The 17,926-nt window shown below is 52.4% G+C and overlaps 7 protein-coding genes across 7 annotated transcripts; 4 read left to right on the top strand and 3 right to left on the bottom strand.

Annotated features, from left to right (window-relative positions):
* Positions 1-608: 608 nt before the first annotated feature.
* Positions 609-3,226, bottom strand: BDW74DRAFT_149151 (uncharacterized protein). Its single transcript, XM_073723853.1, has one exon. It carries the CDS (start codon positions 3,023-3,025, stop codon positions 920-922), a length of 2,106 nt encoding a protein of 701 aa, XP_073586159.1. The 5' UTR covers positions 3,026-3,226; the 3' UTR covers positions 609-919.
* Positions 3,227-3,437: 211 nt separating this feature from the next.
* On the top strand, positions 3,438-6,451 carry abp2 (putative ARS binding protein Abp2). Its single transcript, XM_073723854.1, has 2 exons — positions 3,438-4,470; positions 4,528-6,451. Exons 1-2 carry the CDS (start codon positions 3,820-3,822, stop codon positions 6,211-6,213), a joined length of 2,337 nt encoding a protein of 778 aa, XP_073586160.1. The 5' UTR covers positions 3,438-3,819; the 3' UTR covers positions 6,214-6,451.
* Positions 6,452-6,687: 236 nt separating this feature from the next.
* Positions 6,688-7,375, bottom strand: BDW74DRAFT_176201 (uncharacterized protein; the record flags this gene model as incomplete). The annotated part of the gene is made up of 3 exons (XM_073728544.1): positions 6,688-7,111; positions 7,180-7,232; positions 7,307-7,375. The coding sequence occupies 3 exons, from the start codon at positions 7,373-7,375 to the stop codon at positions 6,688-6,690; spliced, it is 546 nt and encodes a 181-aa protein (XP_073586161.1).
* Positions 7,376-8,113: 738 nt separating this feature from the next.
* Positions 8,114-8,717, bottom strand: BDW74DRAFT_176202 (uncharacterized protein; the record flags this gene model as incomplete). The annotated part of the gene is made up of 4 exons (XM_073728545.1): positions 8,114-8,136; positions 8,206-8,337; positions 8,380-8,542; positions 8,631-8,717. The coding sequence occupies 4 exons, from the start codon at positions 8,715-8,717 to the stop codon at positions 8,114-8,116; spliced, it is 405 nt and encodes a 134-aa protein (XP_073586162.1).
* Positions 8,718-9,376: 659 nt separating this feature from the next.
* Positions 9,377-11,288, top strand: BDW74DRAFT_176203 (uncharacterized protein; the record flags this gene model as incomplete). Its single annotated transcript, XM_073728546.1, has 3 exons — positions 9,377-9,934; positions 10,092-10,223; positions 10,389-11,288. The coding sequence occupies 3 exons, from the start codon at positions 9,377-9,379 to the stop codon at positions 11,286-11,288; spliced, it is 1,590 nt and encodes a 529-aa protein (XP_073586163.1).
* A 32-nt stretch (positions 11,289-11,320) lies between these two features.
* On the top strand, positions 11,321-12,001 carry BDW74DRAFT_176204 (uncharacterized protein; the record flags this gene model as incomplete). Its single annotated transcript, XM_073728547.1, has 2 exons — positions 11,321-11,804; positions 11,862-12,001. 2 exons carry the CDS (start codon positions 11,321-11,323, stop codon positions 11,999-12,001), a joined length of 624 nt encoding a protein of 207 aa, XP_073586164.1.
* Positions 12,002-13,090: 1,089 nt separating this feature from the next.
* BDW74DRAFT_176205 (uncharacterized protein) lies at positions 13,091-17,866 on the top strand (the record flags this gene model as incomplete). Its single annotated transcript, XM_073728548.1, has 5 exons — positions 13,091-14,521; positions 14,678-15,293; positions 15,353-15,760; positions 15,812-16,001; positions 17,404-17,866. The coding sequence occupies 5 exons, from the start codon at positions 13,091-13,093 to the stop codon at positions 17,864-17,866; spliced, it is 3,108 nt and encodes a 1,035-aa protein (XP_073586165.1).
* Between the last annotated feature and the right edge of the window lie 60 nt (positions 17,867-17,926).

Below are 17,926 nucleotides of genomic sequence, written 5' to 3' on the forward strand. Positions count from 1 at the left end.
TGTTAGCATCCGTGGTACACTTCGTGCTTATGGTAAGGCAGGGAGGGAGATAACTCACAATTCATCTTGATATTCCGAGCTCAGATTGGAATCCTGAAGAAAAGAAAATCAGCTAGCAGATCCGCTTAATCGGCGAAGGGAGGGTAAGCGTACGATCTCGAGATGACTATCGATCTCCGGAAACTGCGACATTGTTGGCGGTTTGAGGAGCGAATTCAGTGCAGCAAATTAGGACGGAAGTCGGTGGCTAGGTTAGTGAGTTAATCATTCTTTCTTCGAGGGCCCCGTTTGCAGTAAGTCAGATGAACAATAGTTGCTTTTCTCCCGAACGCCGAGGGGTTCGTATTCCATATATGCACCCTGCCTACTGGGCCACGGACGAACACGAGACCAAGAACCCCATATGCAGTCATTCCAGTTTCCGGTGGGGGACCGGGCTTCAGAGATATGATTGATGAAAGTCGTTGACTTGATTTCCCAGAATGGGGTACCGGCAGCAGAGTGGAGTTGATAGATCAGAACACCTGCAGGTGAGCAGCACCCCTCATATCACAGGGCATCTGTTCATGCACCTTGGCTTTCAATGACGAATGCGCTGGTATGTGAAGGGAGGGGTTCTGTTTCTTCATAGAGCTAGCTGCTAATATTGTACAAAATACATTATAATTGTTAAGGTCATTTATCTAAGTGGTAGGGAGAAAAGAATAACCTACCGAATGGACCCGAAACAAAAAGCCACCAATCCAGTTGATCAAACACCGAAAACTACCATAGCGAACGCCCTGATCTGCCTGTCTTGTATAGCTCAAAATACCGAGTGCTCCAGAAAGAAATGGCTACCGATCAACAATGAAAAAAAGACATCATCTCCGGCGAAGCTGAGTCACTATCAAATAGTAGAGTTACGGCTGTAGTGCGTTTACCAAGCATGACCGCCGTCGCCCATATCAACATCGTGTCCGGTCCAATCTTCGTCCCCGCTCAATTCATCGTCCAAAAAGTCCTGCTCATTGAACTGTGTCTCCCTCGGGCGTTGGTTATCGATCCGGATTTCCACAACGTCACACATGCCTTGGGTGATGGACGGATCATGATCACTGTCATTCTCATTCATCTGATGGCCTCTAGGCAATGAACTCTGCGACTCTTCATCGTCAGAGTGCCTGAGGCTGGCAATCCGCGCGCTTTTCCGCTTCGAGTGCGATGAGGTTTCGACCTCGTTTAGTTGTGAGTCGCCAGCTGGTTTGTCTGGATCTTGGCCCTCCGGATGCCGTGCGATAGTGCAAAGATCCGGGTTGGGGGGCGCATCCCTCCGTAGGAAAATCTTCTCTAGCTTGCCAATCCATCTTTCACGGAAAGAGGCGCGGTCACGCCATCCGGTCTTGAGAATCGCGCTAATCACAAGTTTCCGAAGATTAGGAAGCTCCGGTGCGGCGTCAATGAGGGATGCGAAAAAGGCTTCGGCTGTGCTTTCCTTCCAGTTGCGCAGCTGGATTAACTCTAGGTGTTGCAGGGTGGTGGGCCAAGTTGGAATCTCTAAAGGGGAAAGCAGCTCATCGAAATGAGGTTCGATATCATGATACGATGACCAGTCGTATATGGAAATGTCCATGATAAACTTCTCCAAGTTCTGACAAAGCTCCTTGAGGTCGACAACGAAGGAAAGGCTCAGATGACGGTTGTGACTGAGGCTCAACTCGCGCAGTCCATGACCATGAGTGCTGAGAAAGAGGCTAAAATTGGCTGTTGTTACATCATCGCAGTTGCTGATTGTGAGGGATTCGAGGCTCAAGGGTAATTTCGGTAAAAGATGATCGTTTAGGATGGTGGCCTCCAAGAATTCAAGACGGCGTAGATTGGGAAGCTCCTGGAGGGCCGCAGCCAAAACATCCTCTCTGTGGTCAGACATCCCTTCAACCTGGTCACTACCGTCTTGATCTTCCGCAGACATACGCAGTATCCTGAGATGACGAATGGTCTTGAAGAAAGCCTGGTTATGGCTTTCTAGAATGAGCGGAAGCAGAGTTTGTGTGTTCATGAAACGAGCATTCCAGTCCCAACTCCGAAGCCGGAGCGAACTCGCTTTAATTGACGTAAAAAGGCCCTCTGGGTAGGTCCATCTTGATGGAGACGAAGGAAGGCCAACGATTAAATCGTCCCTGTGGTAGAGCCGAAGGACATTGACCTGGGGAGTATTTTCGACTAGAGCGGGTAGGTCAAAGTATCCTAAGGTGGGACCACTTTTGTATACTAGAAGGGTTTCAACGTCAACATGTAGCTCCTTGATCTTGTTGACATAGTTGGTAGACAGCGACTCTTGAGGCTTGACAAGGAGACTTAACAAGCCATGAGACTTGTGCGCAGGTATTAAAGGCACAGAGTGATAGAGTGCTGCTAGCGCCGGCTCATGAAAGTTGCGGCATAGGAGGGCGACGTTTACAAGCCAATTCGCTGAGCTATTCCTCTTCAATGCTCTTTCGCCAACAAGCGGGTAAGAGGCGCGGAGAAAAATGTCGAATAGTACATGGTACGGGAGAGTCTGCCAAGGTGGAATGACTCCTGAACTAACGAACGAAGCATCCGTGTCCTCCGCCTTCCTTTTCTTGTTGAGAGGCCTCCCTAGTTCTAAGCGCCTCTTCGTGGGAGTCCTCTTTGCCTTCTGTGTCTGGGACCTGGTTTTCACGGACTGTCTGCGGCGAGCGCGAGTGGGCGTCAGTTGTGTTGTAGGCCTGGTCTGCGAAGTGGTGCTAGTTCGGTCAAGAGAAGCATCAAATCCTCCATCTTCCGCGTTGCCAAAGTCATCATCTGTCGATTCCTCACGGTACGATTTGGGAATGCGATTCGAATCTCGCGGTCGCAAGGAAAGGGACAGGCGTCTAGGCCTTTGATACTCGGTCGCACTATCTTCATCCAGAGACTCTTCCGGTCCGCTGTCTTCGTTGTAGGAGCGCACCTGGGTGCGATTCGAGCGAACTGGCCGCGATTGCCTTGCAGAGCGTCCCCGAGAGGAGCTGGTAGACGCCATAGGCGGAGTACTGCGGGACAAGCGACACCGAAGATGCCCGCCAGTGTCACGTCCCGCGTAGTCGGGTAGAGGTCAGAAGAAAATGAAAGTGCATGTGAGGAGAAGTAAGAGTTCATCCATAGCCTTCCGAGAGAACAAGAGCAAGAGGCAGCTGAGGGAGGATTGAGGATTAACACGGGCAGAGGTTGAAGAATGATGTCGCCGGAATGGGGTCGGTATCGATAACAAGCACAAGCCAGCCTTGGCCTTAGCCTTATCCACAGTGGTCTGATGTGGAGCTGTCATGTGACTCCGGGTCTATCACAGGCTAGGCCAGGAGGGGGCTAGCTCGTGCCCTAGAATAGAACAGTCACTGTGCTGAGTGCTCCAAGACCAAGACCAAGACCAAGAGCCCAAGCCCTCGCCCACGCCTGCGCATTATCGTCGCTCTTTAAACGCCTCCAGCCACCCTTCTCACCTCCCCTCTCCCCCATTTGCTGTCTCCAGCATGGCGATCTGCTTTTATGACCATGGTCTCTATTGTTTATCTGCACCTTCATGACCCCTGTCCCGACTCATATATACCTCTCAGCACCAGCAATACATGCGTCTAGTCCAGGCTGGTCCCTGCTCAGGTGGTCTGTCAGCCGCCGCCGTCTGATGTTTGTTAGCGCTATTGACTTGCTGAAGCAACTCGAAATCAAGTTCACAGCTCCTCATGCGTTCCAATCTATTTTTCACTAAACATACACACTTTCAGTTTTTGCATAACAGATATCCGGAGCTTGTTGCACCTCGCGACATTGTTGTTCGGGATGCAGGGCACCTTTCCAGTCATGATGAACCAGGGCGAGCGCAACGACCTCGGCGGCGCCCCCATGGTGATCCAGCAGCAATACGCCAGGTACCCTACGTCGCTGGAACCGGGTATGCATAGCGCCTCGTCAATTGGTAGCGCCAATTCACAGATCGCCAACTCCAAGTCTCCTCCGCTCCATCGCAAAGCGACTCCCCGCAGTATACAATCGTCGCCCACGGTCCCGCGCCCAGCCATTCCTCCGGGCCCACCTGTGCGCTCCGGACCGTCGATTTCTCCCCCGGTATATGACCCCTCGCGTCAAAAGCAAGTGGGCGATCCAACAGACCGGGCAGACGTTCGATCCTTACCATCGCGCGAAATTACAGACGAGAACATCGACGACGCCTACATCCTTTTCATCGTCTATTGCAACCCCAACGTACCCCTCTCCGCTGATTCAACCGAATTGCGCAAAACCTTTCGATGTCCTCCTCGGAGCGATGGCAAGAGCTTCAGCATTTTTACGTTATGGGAGTTGATCAAGAAACTCGACAATAAGGAGCTTAAAACATGGATCCAGCTTGCGATTGAGCTGGGCGTTGAGCCGCCTGATATGGAAAAGAAACAAAGCACTCAAAAGGTTCAACAATATGCAGTGCGTTTGAAAGTATGCATCTGTGGTCCGTGCTATGTTCTGTGACTAACTGGATTTTTCTGGTTTTAGCGTTGGATGCGCGCAATGCATGTTGACGCATTTTTCGAGTACTGCCTAGGTCATGCGCACCCTTACTACACACAGCTGCCATCGAGTAATGCCGTGGTTAGCGACAGCCGCGATGGGGTCCCTTTGGAAGAGGATCTTGCCCTGCGAGCCTTAGTCCCTCAGTGGAAACCAAAGCGAGGGAGAAAGAGGGCAGAGGAGAAAGAGAACTCGAGCGAGAGGGCTCTTAAGAGGCCGCAACTCGACACCTCTATTGCTGCTTTCCAAACAAACACATTCAATACCCATCCTCACGCGTTTCCTCAAAGCGCTATCCCCTTCAGCGCGTTTCCAGATGATATAGAACCGCACGACCCGTGGATGACAGCGTCTTCATTCCCAGCCGATGCGCCTACGGATGTGACTAGTACTCAACAGGGGCAAGATTTCCGCTGGAAAGTCGATCGGGAAGCGTCGCCTGCTGGTTATCCACAGTCGGCCGTCATCCCGAGGGGCCATCACTCTTCGGACGTTTTTGTATCTACCGCAGAGCCACGATCCGCAGTCACGCCATCCTCCGGAGATAAGTCCCGTTCTAAAAGACGACATGGGCCTGCTGTCTCGTCTGCTTGGCCTAATATTACGACTTCTTCCACTGGGAAGATGCGCGGCCGGCCTCCAAACAGGGGAACAGTATCCGGGCCATTCTCGTCATTTCCTGTCAATCCCAACCGGTCTGATCCATCTCATCTCCACAGCGCTGACGTTAGACCCTCACCCTCCATTGTCCTGCATCAGGATCATACCAGTTCCCAATACACTCAATCCCCGACGCCTTTGCATACAGGTGGAAAACCCAATAAGCTCCAACTACAAGTACCTCAGCACTCCGGCGCGCCCGTCCGGCTTGCGACTCCGCCTACATTACTTGTTAATGGGGTGACGAATCAGTCGGCTGTCATAAAGAACGGTGTTACAGGTTCCCAAGCGCGAGGGGCTGGTGGTACAACTGTCGCCACAGCAGCATCTAATATCAATCAAAGCGGCGTTCCCGTCACCGTCATCAGTCCTGATGATGTGATGCGAATACTCTCGGGTGAGCTCCTACAAGCCAAGTTCATCGGTCGGCAAGTTCCTCTAAGTGTGGAAGAGGCACGGGCTCTAGCGTCTGTGGTGGTGACTGACCTGACGGTTTCATACTCCAAATTACCTTCCGACTGCGCTTCTCTAGCCTCCGCACTGCACCTTGGACTAGGCCCACATTTCGGTTACCCAGGGGTTGCGAATAGCATGATGACGGTACATATCAAACCGAAGCCTCGAAACGCTGGTAGCTCTGCGACACAAAATCTGAACAATGGCGCCACGGCCCCTCTATACAGCATCTCTTTCGAACAGAGGTACGGATCAGGCATGTTGAGTAGAGTCTCGTTCGAAGATCTACACATTGGCAACCTCAACGGCAACCCCCCGATAGCGCCCGGCACATTTGGGAACATCCCACGGCAAAACGATGAGCTGGACAACAGCATCGCTGATTTGGAGAGTATAACTGATGCCGAATATGAAGTGGACGATGGAGAAAATGTCGTACCTGAAGCGACATGGAAGCAGCGATACATGAAGCTTCGCGCACAAACACAGAAGAGAGAACGGTCCTTGTCTCAGTACAAGCGCAAAATCCTCGAGTCTGTCATGGCAGATATATAAGGCTACTATTTGGAAGCCTGTCATCTATATTGCATATTCTGTATACTGTCACTATACCTTTGCGCTACCTTTGCCGGCTCTGAAATGCCCATATACCCATGCTCTCTACCTATGCAAGCGATGGCTTCTGTTTTTGATATACCTTTACTTGGATACCCACTGAGCAATGCTAGTTGTTGATTGCCCTGAATACGTATAATGATGATGGATGCAAATATCTCAAGTTCTTCGCTTTTTATTGGCCGCCCCGTAGAGTCGAGCCCAAACCCTAGATGACCCCGGTTCCCATGTAACTTTCGAGCGAACCAACAGAATCCCCACGCTGCCCAGACGCAAAAAGAAAAAGGATAACATCAGAAACGTCGAAGAACTCCCTGAAATCCCTGAACTGCATGCAGCTTTTCAAAACACCCGAGCCTTTAAAAAACCATGGCTCAAGTCTGGCAACGTACCCAACGACCCGAAATCATCATCCTAAGCAGCCTCAGCCGCACCTGCATCCTCACCAGAACCCGCAGAGCCCCCGGGAGCAACATCATGCATATCCTCCTCCACCTTAACATCAACTTTGACGTCGACGTCAACCTTGTCCGGCATCTCCTCGTCCTCCTGCCCCTCCTGCTTCACAGCAGCCGCCGTCTCCGTCTCCACTTTGATCATCGCAGGCTTGCCCCTCTTCCTCTTCGGAGTCGGCTCCTCGCCGTCGGCCGTGGTTGCAGGCGCCTTGCGCTTCCTGGGTGTCTTTTTGGGTGCAGTGGTTTTGGTTTGGGGGGTGCTTGGGGCAGCAGCTTCGTCGGCTTGGGTTTCGTCGGTGCCAGCGCTGCTACCACTGCCACTGCCATTTGCGTTGGTTCTGGCACCGCGGTGGAACTTGATGAGGCGGGAGTAGCGCTTTGCGCTGTAAGAGGTTGTTCGTTAGCTCTGGGTATAGTAGGGAGGGTGAGGTGGGCTTGTGGGTATACGTACGCAGCACCGGCGGAGGTGATATTGCATTCTTTGGCCACGGCCGCAAAATCGATCTGGTAAGAGGAGAAAGCAAATGTTAGCGGTGATGAGGTTGGGAGACTGTGAGGAAGAGGCTGTATAGACTTACCTTGCCGCCTTCGCTGTTGTGCACGCAGCTGATCAGGAGCTCGACGTGGTCGTCTGCTGTGAGGGACATCTTGCCACTGGAGCTCTTGGCTGACTGCATGGTTCCTGTTGGGTTGTGGGTTCTTGTTTGTGTGATGGGTTTGAGGTTAGGTTTGGGGGTAGGAGGTTGGTCTCTGGAGGAGAGGCGTGTCTGGAGGATGTCGTTGATTGAACGTAGGAGACGGAGTTCTGAGGATGGAAGTGAGAGTCGAAAGAAGAAATTTGATATCGGAACTCTCTGTTGTAGGACTGAGGAGGGCTGAGGTCAAGAGTGTGATGGACGTGTGAGGTGAAAGCTGGAGGGAAGAAAGAGAAGGTTGGGGTCTGATGAAACGTAACACGATGATAGTTGTTCAGGACTTAGGTGGAAGGGAGCGGAGGGAAAGCGGTGGTGTTCTAATTGTTTCTCTCCTGCTCTGTGCTTTGCTTTTCTTGAGCTTACATGGCTCTTTGGCAAAATGGAAGCACAGGCGGCATACGTGCACAGGCTGAATGCCCCTTATGGCTGGAACGATAGTAAATTGACGTGCTTATATCTACTGATGCTACGGTCCTGGGATAGGCAGGGTACGGCGAGTTCGGCTACTTGTAATCAAAAGGTCCAGTGTGTTTGAAAGTCTCGTTAACAATCAAGATATCAAGTTTTTCTCAGAAAAGGCCTATTTCAGTATTCCCCCTCCTAGGCTCAAGGCTCTCCAATCAATGCCTATCCCCAGATATGTCAAATTCAAGTCGGAACATGGTCGTGGATAGGACTCAGGATAACCCATCAAGCAGTATCATCAGATTCGTCTACAAGTCTGACCGTCAGCCCAGGCACTCCTCACGATAGAAAGAATGAGCAATGCGGGGATAAAATACCTTTGACAGCAACACGATCATCTGCCTCCTCAGCGGATTCGCCGGTCTCGCCCTCAGCGTTCGCAACAGGTTCCGCAGCCTTCTTGCGGCCTCGGCCAGTCCCCTTTGCGGACGCCCGCTTGGCAGCAGGAGCTGCGGCATCCTCTCCGTTCTATTTATCGTCGTCGCATGTACCAGTGGCGGCAGCCTTCCTCTTGGAGGGTCTAGCCTTGGCCGAGGTGCTGGTAGCGCACTCCAGACCAGTAAAGCCGTATTTCTTGCGCAAGGCACGGAAACGGTTGGCGACGCTTTCGACGTCGGTGTAGCCAAGTTCATCGCCCACTCCGGAGAGGTTCACCTGGGCGGTGTTGATTGAGATGTCTTTACTTTTTAGGTAGAGCGGGCTTGAAGAAGGGTAGGTGTAGCAGGATTCTGGGATAACTTACCTTGCCCTCTCTTATGTTCTTCAGACAGACCAGGGCGAATTGGACGTCTTTTCCTTCGAGGCCTGCCTTGTCGGTGGCGGAGGACATGGTGGATAATAGATGTGATAGTGGTTCTGAATAGAAAAGAAGGCTCGCTCTTGGCTGTCAATCTCGTGGGCCGCTGCAGAGCTAATGGTCTCGTTGTGACCACCAGCGATATCCTGAAAGCCCCCTCGATCCAGCTTTTTTGTGACTCTGCAAAGCAGGTGGTTGAGGAACGTCAGCAGCAGCCTCGTAATGGACTATCGGGTGCTAAAAGTCCATACGGTCTGGAGCCGCAGCTTTTGGCTGCCCTCATAGCTACAATCCCATTGGGGCTTAAGGTCGAACATGTTTTCCCTTGCTCGTCTATCCAAGAGGTCTTTTTGGTCTCTCAGGCCCTTGATCCATCCTTGTATAGATGCACGTGCAGCGTTCGCTTATCTCTCAATACCTCTGGGTCTTCTTTGAGTGGCGCATCTGTCCAAGAGGCCTGGGCATCTTTGGTTGCTCGACACCCTTCTTTGAGAACGATATTCGATGAAAGCCCTACTCGAGCTCGACAGGGACACTTTGATCAAGTGATCCTACGCCGCAGCCAGGAACCTTTGCAATGCGTGACAAGCTTTGAATCCATCAGACAGCGTGGCCCATTGTCGCCATTCCAACAGACTGTCGAAGCTGCTTGGTTGCAGGATTCAGATTCTTCAGGCGTTCTACGGCTGGAGATGTCCCATGCGATTATGGACGCGCAGTCGATACAGACTCTCCTGCGAGACCTGTGCCGAATTTATGAGGGCCACGAAGATCTTCTTATCCTGCCCGCATATCCCGACGTTATCTCATATCAGCAGGAAACACGTACAGACGCGCCAGTCAAGCGGGAGGCTGATCAGCTTCCCATCGCTCAGCCGGCAATTTTCCCAGCGACTGCAAGCCATGGAGCACCCAAGTCACTCAACACCGTGTGCAGTCAGTTCAACATCTCTCACCTAGTGGGAGTATGTGCTGCATGTGATGTGACGCCCGCCAACGTTTGCCAGACAGCGTGTGCGTTGGTCTTGCGCACGTATACGGCATCCGAGAATATCTGTTTCGCCAATGTGATGCCGGGACGCATTGATCCGCTCGACGAGGTTGAGAATGCAGTTGGAGCTTTTGCATATTCGGTGATTCTCCGCTTGGACGTTTCCGGACAGAGAAGAATTGCAGAAGTGCTCAAACAGGCCAGAGATGGGTCAGTCGATGGCCTAGCAAGGCCAGTCGCGAGAGTGGCGGTCAAAACAGTATGTTCACCTGAGGGGAAACACTTAATGTCATGCCAGAGGAGGCCGACGGAGCCGGAAAGTTGCTCTATTTCTCTGGAGATGCTCGAGAGACAGACAACTACCGAGGTGCAATTAAAGCTCACTGAGCGAAAAGCATCAAGACTGATAGTAGCAGTTTGACCGTGTCGTCAACATCATGACTGATGGCGATGCAATCGACCTCGCAATCTACTTCTGGGAGTCACGTCTTGATCAGAATACAGTCGAGACCGTGGCTTCTGCTTTCCATCACGCATTAATCAGCCTAGTGAGCAAGCAAAACACGCATCTAAGACAAGTGTCTGTAGTGCCGCCTGATGACGTGAATGGCATGTGCCGGTGAAACCAAGTAGTCCCTCCGCGAGTCGAGGCCTGTATTCCCGACCGTGTCCAAAGTCAGCGTGCTGTGAGGCCTGATGCTCTTGCTATTCAGGGCTGGGACGGTAACCTCACTTATCAAGAAGTGGACGACATTGCAGACAAGCTGGCCGTGTACTTAGTCCGAGCGGGTGTCAGACCAGAAGCCAATGTCGATCTTCTCTTCTACAAGTCCAAGTGGGCGCTTATCTCGCAACTTGCGGTGCTCAAGGCAGGCGGATGCATTGTCCCCTTGGGGGTTGACTGGCCCGCACGACGTCTTCAGGTCATTCTCGATGATACAGCCCCTGTCCTAATCTTGACATCTACTAAGCTTGTAGACCGCTTATGTTCTGCTACTACAATGGTGTCCGTTGTCAACGAGGGTTTAATATCAACCGTCTCGGAACCAAAAAGCTGCCCCAGGGTCGCAACTCCGAAGAACGCGGCTGTCATTATATACACTTCTGGCAGCACTGGTACACCCAAAGGAGCTGTTCTTTCTCATTCGGCTTTGTGCAGTACTCTATCCCTCTGTGTAGACCGCTTGGGAATGGATTTTCATACTCGCACGGTTCAATTCTCGGCATACACGTTCGATGTCTCCATCTTCGATGTATATAGTACTTGGTTCGCAGGTGGATGTGTGTGCATTATTCCAGAGCCGGGCAACTTCACTAATCTTGCATCGACCATGGAGGCATACCGCGTCAACAATGCGAAACTCACGCCCACTGTGGCGCGTCTTCTCACACCTTCAGAAGTCCCCGGCCTAAAGACCCTAGCCCTTGGGGGCGAGCCTGTACACCGCTCTGTGACAGAACCCTGGTACGGGTACGTACGGCTCTTCAACTCCTGTGGTCCGAGTGAGTGTTGTATCATGGCCATTGCTGGCGAGTTGACACCTGCTATCGAGCCTTGCACCCTAGGCAAAGCTATGGCGGGCTCGCTCTGGGTTGTCGAGGCTCTTGATTGAAGGCAGCATTCAAAGTCGTGGATACGTCCGTGATGCAAGACGTACTTCAGAAGCCTTTATCTGGGATCCCGAATGGGTCCATCGTCACGACCTTGGACAGACTAGAGGTCGCCGGTTCTATCGCACTGGAGATCTGGTTCGACAGAACCGCGACGGAACGGTGGCGTTCATCGGACGGCGAGACACACAAGTCAAAATTCATGGACAGCGAGTCGAGATGGAGGAAGTCGAACATCATCTTCGCATGGCAGATCCTGTTCTCGTCCTCGACGTTGCGTGTATCTATCCGCCAAACGGATTCCTGTGAGAAGCGGCTAGCCGCCATTCTAACCCTAAACCTCAGTTTTCCCATTGAACGTCCGTCTAGATTAGAAGCTTTCTGTCCCGCAGACGTCTTGGACGCGAAACCACTTGTTCAAAGGCTACGCGAGTATCTCCGTGAAAGGATTCCTGAATGGATTCTCCCCACGGTTTGGATCCCAGTCACAGGTTACCTGCCGCGTACAAGCCCGCGAAGTTAGGCCGGAAGTCTTTGGATAGTTGGTTAACTCATTTTGATCAGGCTACCCTCAGTGCTGCACTGGGGGTGGGGCAAATTGGCGAAGATGCTCGCCCTCCCCTCAATGACACTAGAAGGTTGCTTCAGAGTGCTTGGGCATATGCGCTCGGTGTTCATCCACATCAAGTTCCCGTGGAAGGGTCTTCTCTCATAGGGAGAGGTGGCGACTCGATGGGAGCGATGAAAGTGATGGCGCACGTCAGACCCTCTGGGATTCACCTCTCGATGCGAACGGTATTGGAAAGTCGGTCGATTGCTCAGCTGGCGACAGCTGATAGTGCACTTCCTAGCTCTGTTGAAGAAGGCTCAATAAAAGTACGAGGAATACGAGAGGGCGTAATATCTGCTACTGGGGTGGCCAAGCACTCAATAGAAGACATGTACCCACGTTGCCCTATCCAAGAAGGTATCCTCGTGAGTCAGTTGAAGGCGCCAACAAGGTACCTTGGTCAGGAATCGTTCGAAGTCACCTCGTCCAGAAGACCTATTGATGTGGACTGGCTCTTGAAAGCATGGCAGTTGTTGGTTGATCGGCACGCCATAATGAGGACGATCTTCATCCATACGTCAAAGCCAGAACATACCGAGGCTCCTTTCTTCCAGGTGGTGCTCAAGTCATGGAATGCGAGAGTTGAACACGCTACTTGCTCTGATACTGACATTGTATCGATTCTTACTCGCCCAGTTGAACGGAGTGGCTCGGTCTTTGATGGGTTTGTCGATCGTATGCTGACGGTCTATTCCACCGATAGCGGAAAGGTTTATGCCCAATTCGCTGCAAACCATGCTCTCTATGATGGGACATCCCGTCAGCAGGTCTTGAAGGAATGGTCTCAGTGCTACAGTGGAGCCATGCCAGCGTCAGCCGCCCCGTCATATGGTAGCTTCATTTCAATGCTCCATCAAACACCGGCCGATACGGCCATCCAATATTGGTCAACACGTCTGTCGGGTGTACAGCCATGCAATCTGCCACCTCTGCTTCACGCACACGCTGATAGTAGCAAGGCCCGCTTCGAGACCGTGTCTACTGCTCTCGATCGGAGTAGCATAGAGCAATTGAGGGCCTCCTGCAAAGCGCGGGAGGTCACGCTAGCCAGTCTTGTGCAGGCCGCTTTGGGCCCTTGTATTCTCCAAGTTTGTTGGCTCCCCTGAGGTGCGTTTTGGTTACGTATCGAGCGGTCGTAAAATCGGCGTTCCTAATGCTTCCCAAATTATTGGTCCTATGGTAAATATCTTGATCATGAACCTTAGACTTGACCCAGAAACGCCAGTGGCGGACCTTGTCAGGCGAGTTCAGCGAGACTGTCTTGATGGTGTTGAGCATCAGCGAGTGTCACTACGCCAGCAATGGCACAAACTGCAACTCGGAAGAGACGGTCTCTTCAACACAAGCCTTTCGTTTCTTCCCGCGCGGGGCGACAACGAACATGACGGAGCGCTCAGCTTCCAAACCATGCATATCAGCCGCCCGCACGAGCAAGATGTGGCCGTGGTTGTTTCACCATCTGATGATGAGATGGTAATATCCATGGACTATCTTGCGCCCTTCATGAGGCCTGATATGGCTACTCGCCTGGCTCACTGTCTGCGGCACACAATTGAATCATTGGCCGCTAGCCCTACCTTGCCTACCCAGAATATGGCCGTCATAACGCCAGGTGATATGGGCAAGATAACTGCTTGGAATAATGGAGATATTGCAGCACAGCCAGCCGAAGAAACCACTATCCTAAACCTTTTCCATCACCAAAGCCTGGCTCATCCTAAGGCGTCCGCAATTTGTGCATGGAATGGTAGTCTCTCCTATCAGGAGCTCGACGACAGATCCAATAGACTGGCGCGCCATTTGCAGACACAATATGACATCGCGGAAGAGATCATGGTTGCCTTGTGCTTCGACAAGTCTTTATGGGCGGTTGTTGCACAGCTCGGCGTGCTCAAGGCAGGTGGCGTGGTTGTGCCAGTTAACCCAAAACATCCTGAGCAGCGGATTAAGCAACAGCTGCTCGATATGAACGCGCGGGTTTTGCTCACTACACCGGAGTATGCGGATCGATTCAAGGACGTGGTTGAGGTGTTATGTGTGGGACCAGCGCTACTCACTGGCCTTGATAACAAGATGTCGGATGGTCTGCAACGTTCAACAACACCTAAGAGCGCCGCATTTGTCATATTTACCTCAGGTAGCACAGGAAAGCCTAAAGGCGTTGTCCTGACACATGCAGGTCTGTGTGCGTGTTTTGCGGGGTATCATCGGTGTTTCGGGCAAGATCACCGTACGAGATGCCTCCAGTTTGCTGCATACACATTTGACGCAAGCATCAGTGATATTTGGGGCACACTTTGCAACGGGGGGTGCCTCTGCGTCATATCCGAATCTGATCGAATGGGCAACTTCCTGTATGCCGTGAAGCGGTACCAGGCTAATTTTGCACAGCTGCCTCCTATGATGACTGAGCTCCTAGACTTGGCTAGCTTGCCCACATTGAAGACTCTGGTTCCCGGCGGCGAGGCGCTCACAGAAAGTGTATCAGATCGCCTGCTCAGTTCTCGTGGTGATGCAAAATCATGGACGCCTACGGGACTGCCGAGTGCTCAATTGTTACCACTGCAGGGGCACCTATCACAAATGCAGCCCAGTCCGCCAACAACATCGGTCGGCCTTACTGTGGTACGGTTTGGTTAGTTGGCCATCGGAATCATCTGTGCCCCATTGGAGCGGTTGGCGAGATCTGGGTAGAGGGACCCTTGCTAGCCCGGGGTTATCTCAACGACCCGGGCAAGACAAGACGGCTGCTTCTTTTTTCACTGATCCAGTCTGGACAAGAGGTCTGGCAAGGGCACCTGGTGCAAGAAGATACTATCGACTGGGGACTTGGGAAGATACACTGACGATGGTGAGATTATATGCATGGGACGCAAGGACACCCAAGTTAAGATTCGAGGCCAGCGTGCTGAGATTGGGGAGATGGAGCATCATGTCAAGCAGCAGCTCAATATTGCAAGGACAGCTCTTGTCACTCTTGTGCAACCCAACTGTCAACGTCGCGACCCGTTGCTCGCTGTCGTCGCTGAGATCGAGCCTTCGACTGCAGCTTCAAATTCTGAAAACATGCTGAAGCCCATGGGCCCCGATCTCTGTGATTTCTTCATGAGACTGTATCATTCATTGAGCGATGCCCTTCCGGCATATATGGTCCCCACGTTGTTTGTGCCGGTTGCTCGACTCCCTCGAACCGACTCGTCCAAGGTCGATCGACGAGCAATAACGTCTCTGCTAGCTGTTCTGCCCGAGACAGAGTTGCGTCAATATATCCTATCCAGTGCAGCACACGTGGCCCCAGTAACTGGCACGGAGAAGCAGCTCCAAGAGCTTTGGGCCAGGGTTCTAGGACTTGATCTGAGTCAGATAGGAGCCCAAGACCACTTCCTGTTTCTAGGGGGTGACTCGGTATCTGCCATGCGGCAGCTGCAGTGCAGAAACTAGAAATACCGCTGACAGTTGCCACTATCTTTCAACGCCCTGTGCTTCGTGATGTGGCTGTCGCTTGTGGTGCTCCAGCAACAACGTACGGACAGCTGAAGGACATGCATCCGTTTGCATTGTGGAAGGAGGGGTGCGGCGCCGCAGATGACCGGGCTGTACAGCTTCGAGAGCTACCGAGGCAGTGCCAGGTATCTCCGGATCAAATTGAAGATATCTACACGTGTACGCCTCTTCAGGAAGGTCTCATGGCAGTGACCGCCCAGTATCCGGACGCTTATACTGGACGATGGGTATACCGTGTCCATGACACGATCGAGATACCCCGTTTGAAACAGGCATGGAGAAGCTTAGCACAGCACCTACCCGTTCTACGCACACGAATCGTGCCTGGAAAAGCGTTTGGGGCTCTCCAGGTCGTTGTGCGTGAGTCTATAGATTCTCGCATTCATGAAGATTGAGACACGTATATGGCAGCCGACGCACAGGCAACATTTTCTTATGGGTCCCCGTTGGTCCGATTTGGCATCGTCGACTCTGGATCCGCAGATCGGTACATGGTCTTTACCATGCATCACAGCGTTTACGACGGTGTCAGTGTGCGAAGATACCTCGATCTACTGGCCGAGATGTACCGTGGTACGAAGTCCCTGTCGACTTCACAGCCGTATGCTCGATTCATCCAGTATCTTGGGTCTCAGGTACAAGAGTCCTCCCAGGCTTTCTGGGCCCCATATCTTGATGCAGACGCCGGGCCCCGTTCCCTCCTCTGCCAAATCACTCTAAAGACCAGGGCCCCTGTCAATTGCTTACGACTACGCTCGGTCCCAGCGGGAAGACAGGTGGGATTATGCAAGGTACGCTTCTGCGTGCAGCTTGGGCTCTAGTTGCATCGTCATATACCGGCGGGAATGTCCTTTTTGGAGAGATGCTGTCAGGACGCACGGCACTGGTACCAAGGATCGCCGATATGGCTGGGCCAACAATCACCACCGTGCCGCGATTGATACGTCTTGACAGGACTGGGCCAGTCAGAAGCTATCTGGACGCCGTTCAGCAACAGACGATTGATATGATGACTTTTGAGCGTACAGGGTTGCAGTACATCCGCCGACTCGTAGACAAGATCATCGATCCTCCTCATCTTTTCACCATTCATCCTGCCCATGAGCGAGATGAAGGTCTTCGCCAGACAATGCTAGGATCGCATGTAAGCGCCAACGCTGCGTGGTTTGACCACAGGTGTCCGTTCCTTGTCAGATGCATTACGAACATCGGTCATGATGTAAGAAGTCCTCGTGGAAATCAAGTTCGACGAATGGGCTGTATCGACAGCACTGGCTCATAGGCTTCTTGATCGCTTTCAAAACATATATAACCAGCTCAGCACTATTCCTCCAAATTCGGTAGGTGACTTAGACTTGCTCAGTCCTGGAGAAATCAGTCAGCTGGCGCAATGGAACGGCCAGACGCCCAGCTTGCAGCGTGCCCTGTTACACGATGTAATTCAACAACAAGCACTCCAAGATCCAAAGGCGCCCGCCATCTGTGCGTAGGACGGGGATCTCTCTCGAATGGAGCTGGAGCACCAGGCAGACGCTGTGGCTCAACACTTGGTTCTATTGGCGTCCAGCCCGAGGTCCTGGTTGGCCTTGGTTGGCCTCTGTTTTACCAAGTCCAAATGGGCCGTCGTCGCTATCCTGGCTATTCTCAAAGCTGGTGGTGTTGTGGTGCCTATCGCCACAGAGCCGTTCAGTCGAATGCGGTCGATCCTTGAAAAGTCTGGCATCGAAATTATGCTGACTGGTAATGATCCGGCCTTCCAGCTCCCCACCTCTATCAAATATCTGGTGGTGGTAGGAGATGCATTGCTGAGCCGGATCTCTTCGAGCCCTTCTCCCTTGCAGACGAATGTGAGCCCGTGTAATGCAGCGTTTGTATATCATACATCAGGGTCAACAGGCGTTCCGATGGGGGTTGTCCTTGACCATCAATCAGTCACAACGAGTGTCCTGGCGCATGGGGCGCAGCTTGGGCTAGATTTCCAACACGCGTGCGTACCATTTTAGCAATCTGACGTTCGACTTTGCTCTCGACGACATAATAGGCACTCTTCTCTTAGGAGATTGTGTATGCGTGCCCTCGGATGAGGAGAGGCTCTCTAATTTGGCCGGTGCAATCAATCGGATGAAAGTCAACAAGCTCGGTGTAACGCCTCGAGTACTGCAACTTCTTGATCCAGCAGATGTACCCGGAGTACACACCGTCTCGCTTTCAGGCGAGGCCGTTGCCCCCGAGCACATCAAGCGTTGGGTGGGCAGGCAAGCCCGCATATTCAACGCTTACGGCATAACCGAGACGACAATACTCACAACGATGCATGAGGTCACCGATGCGGAAGAAGCTAGCAACATCAGGCATGCTATTGCTGGAACACTATGGGTGGTAGATGAAGATGACCCCCACCACCTACTTCCCATCGGAGCCGCTGGCAAGCTTCTAGTGGGCGGCCCTCTTTTGGCTCAGGGCTAATTGGATGCCCCCGAGCAGACTTCGTCAGCATTCATTAGCAGTCCTCCCTGGTTATCTCGC

The sequence above is a fragment of the Aspergillus multicolor genome, assembly GCF_047715735.1.
Source record: "Aspergillus multicolor strain CBS 133.54 unplaced genomic scaffold BDW74scaffold_6, whole genome shotgun sequence".
Lineage (NCBI taxonomy): Eukaryota > Fungi > Ascomycota > Eurotiomycetes > Eurotiales > Aspergillaceae > Aspergillus > Aspergillus multicolor.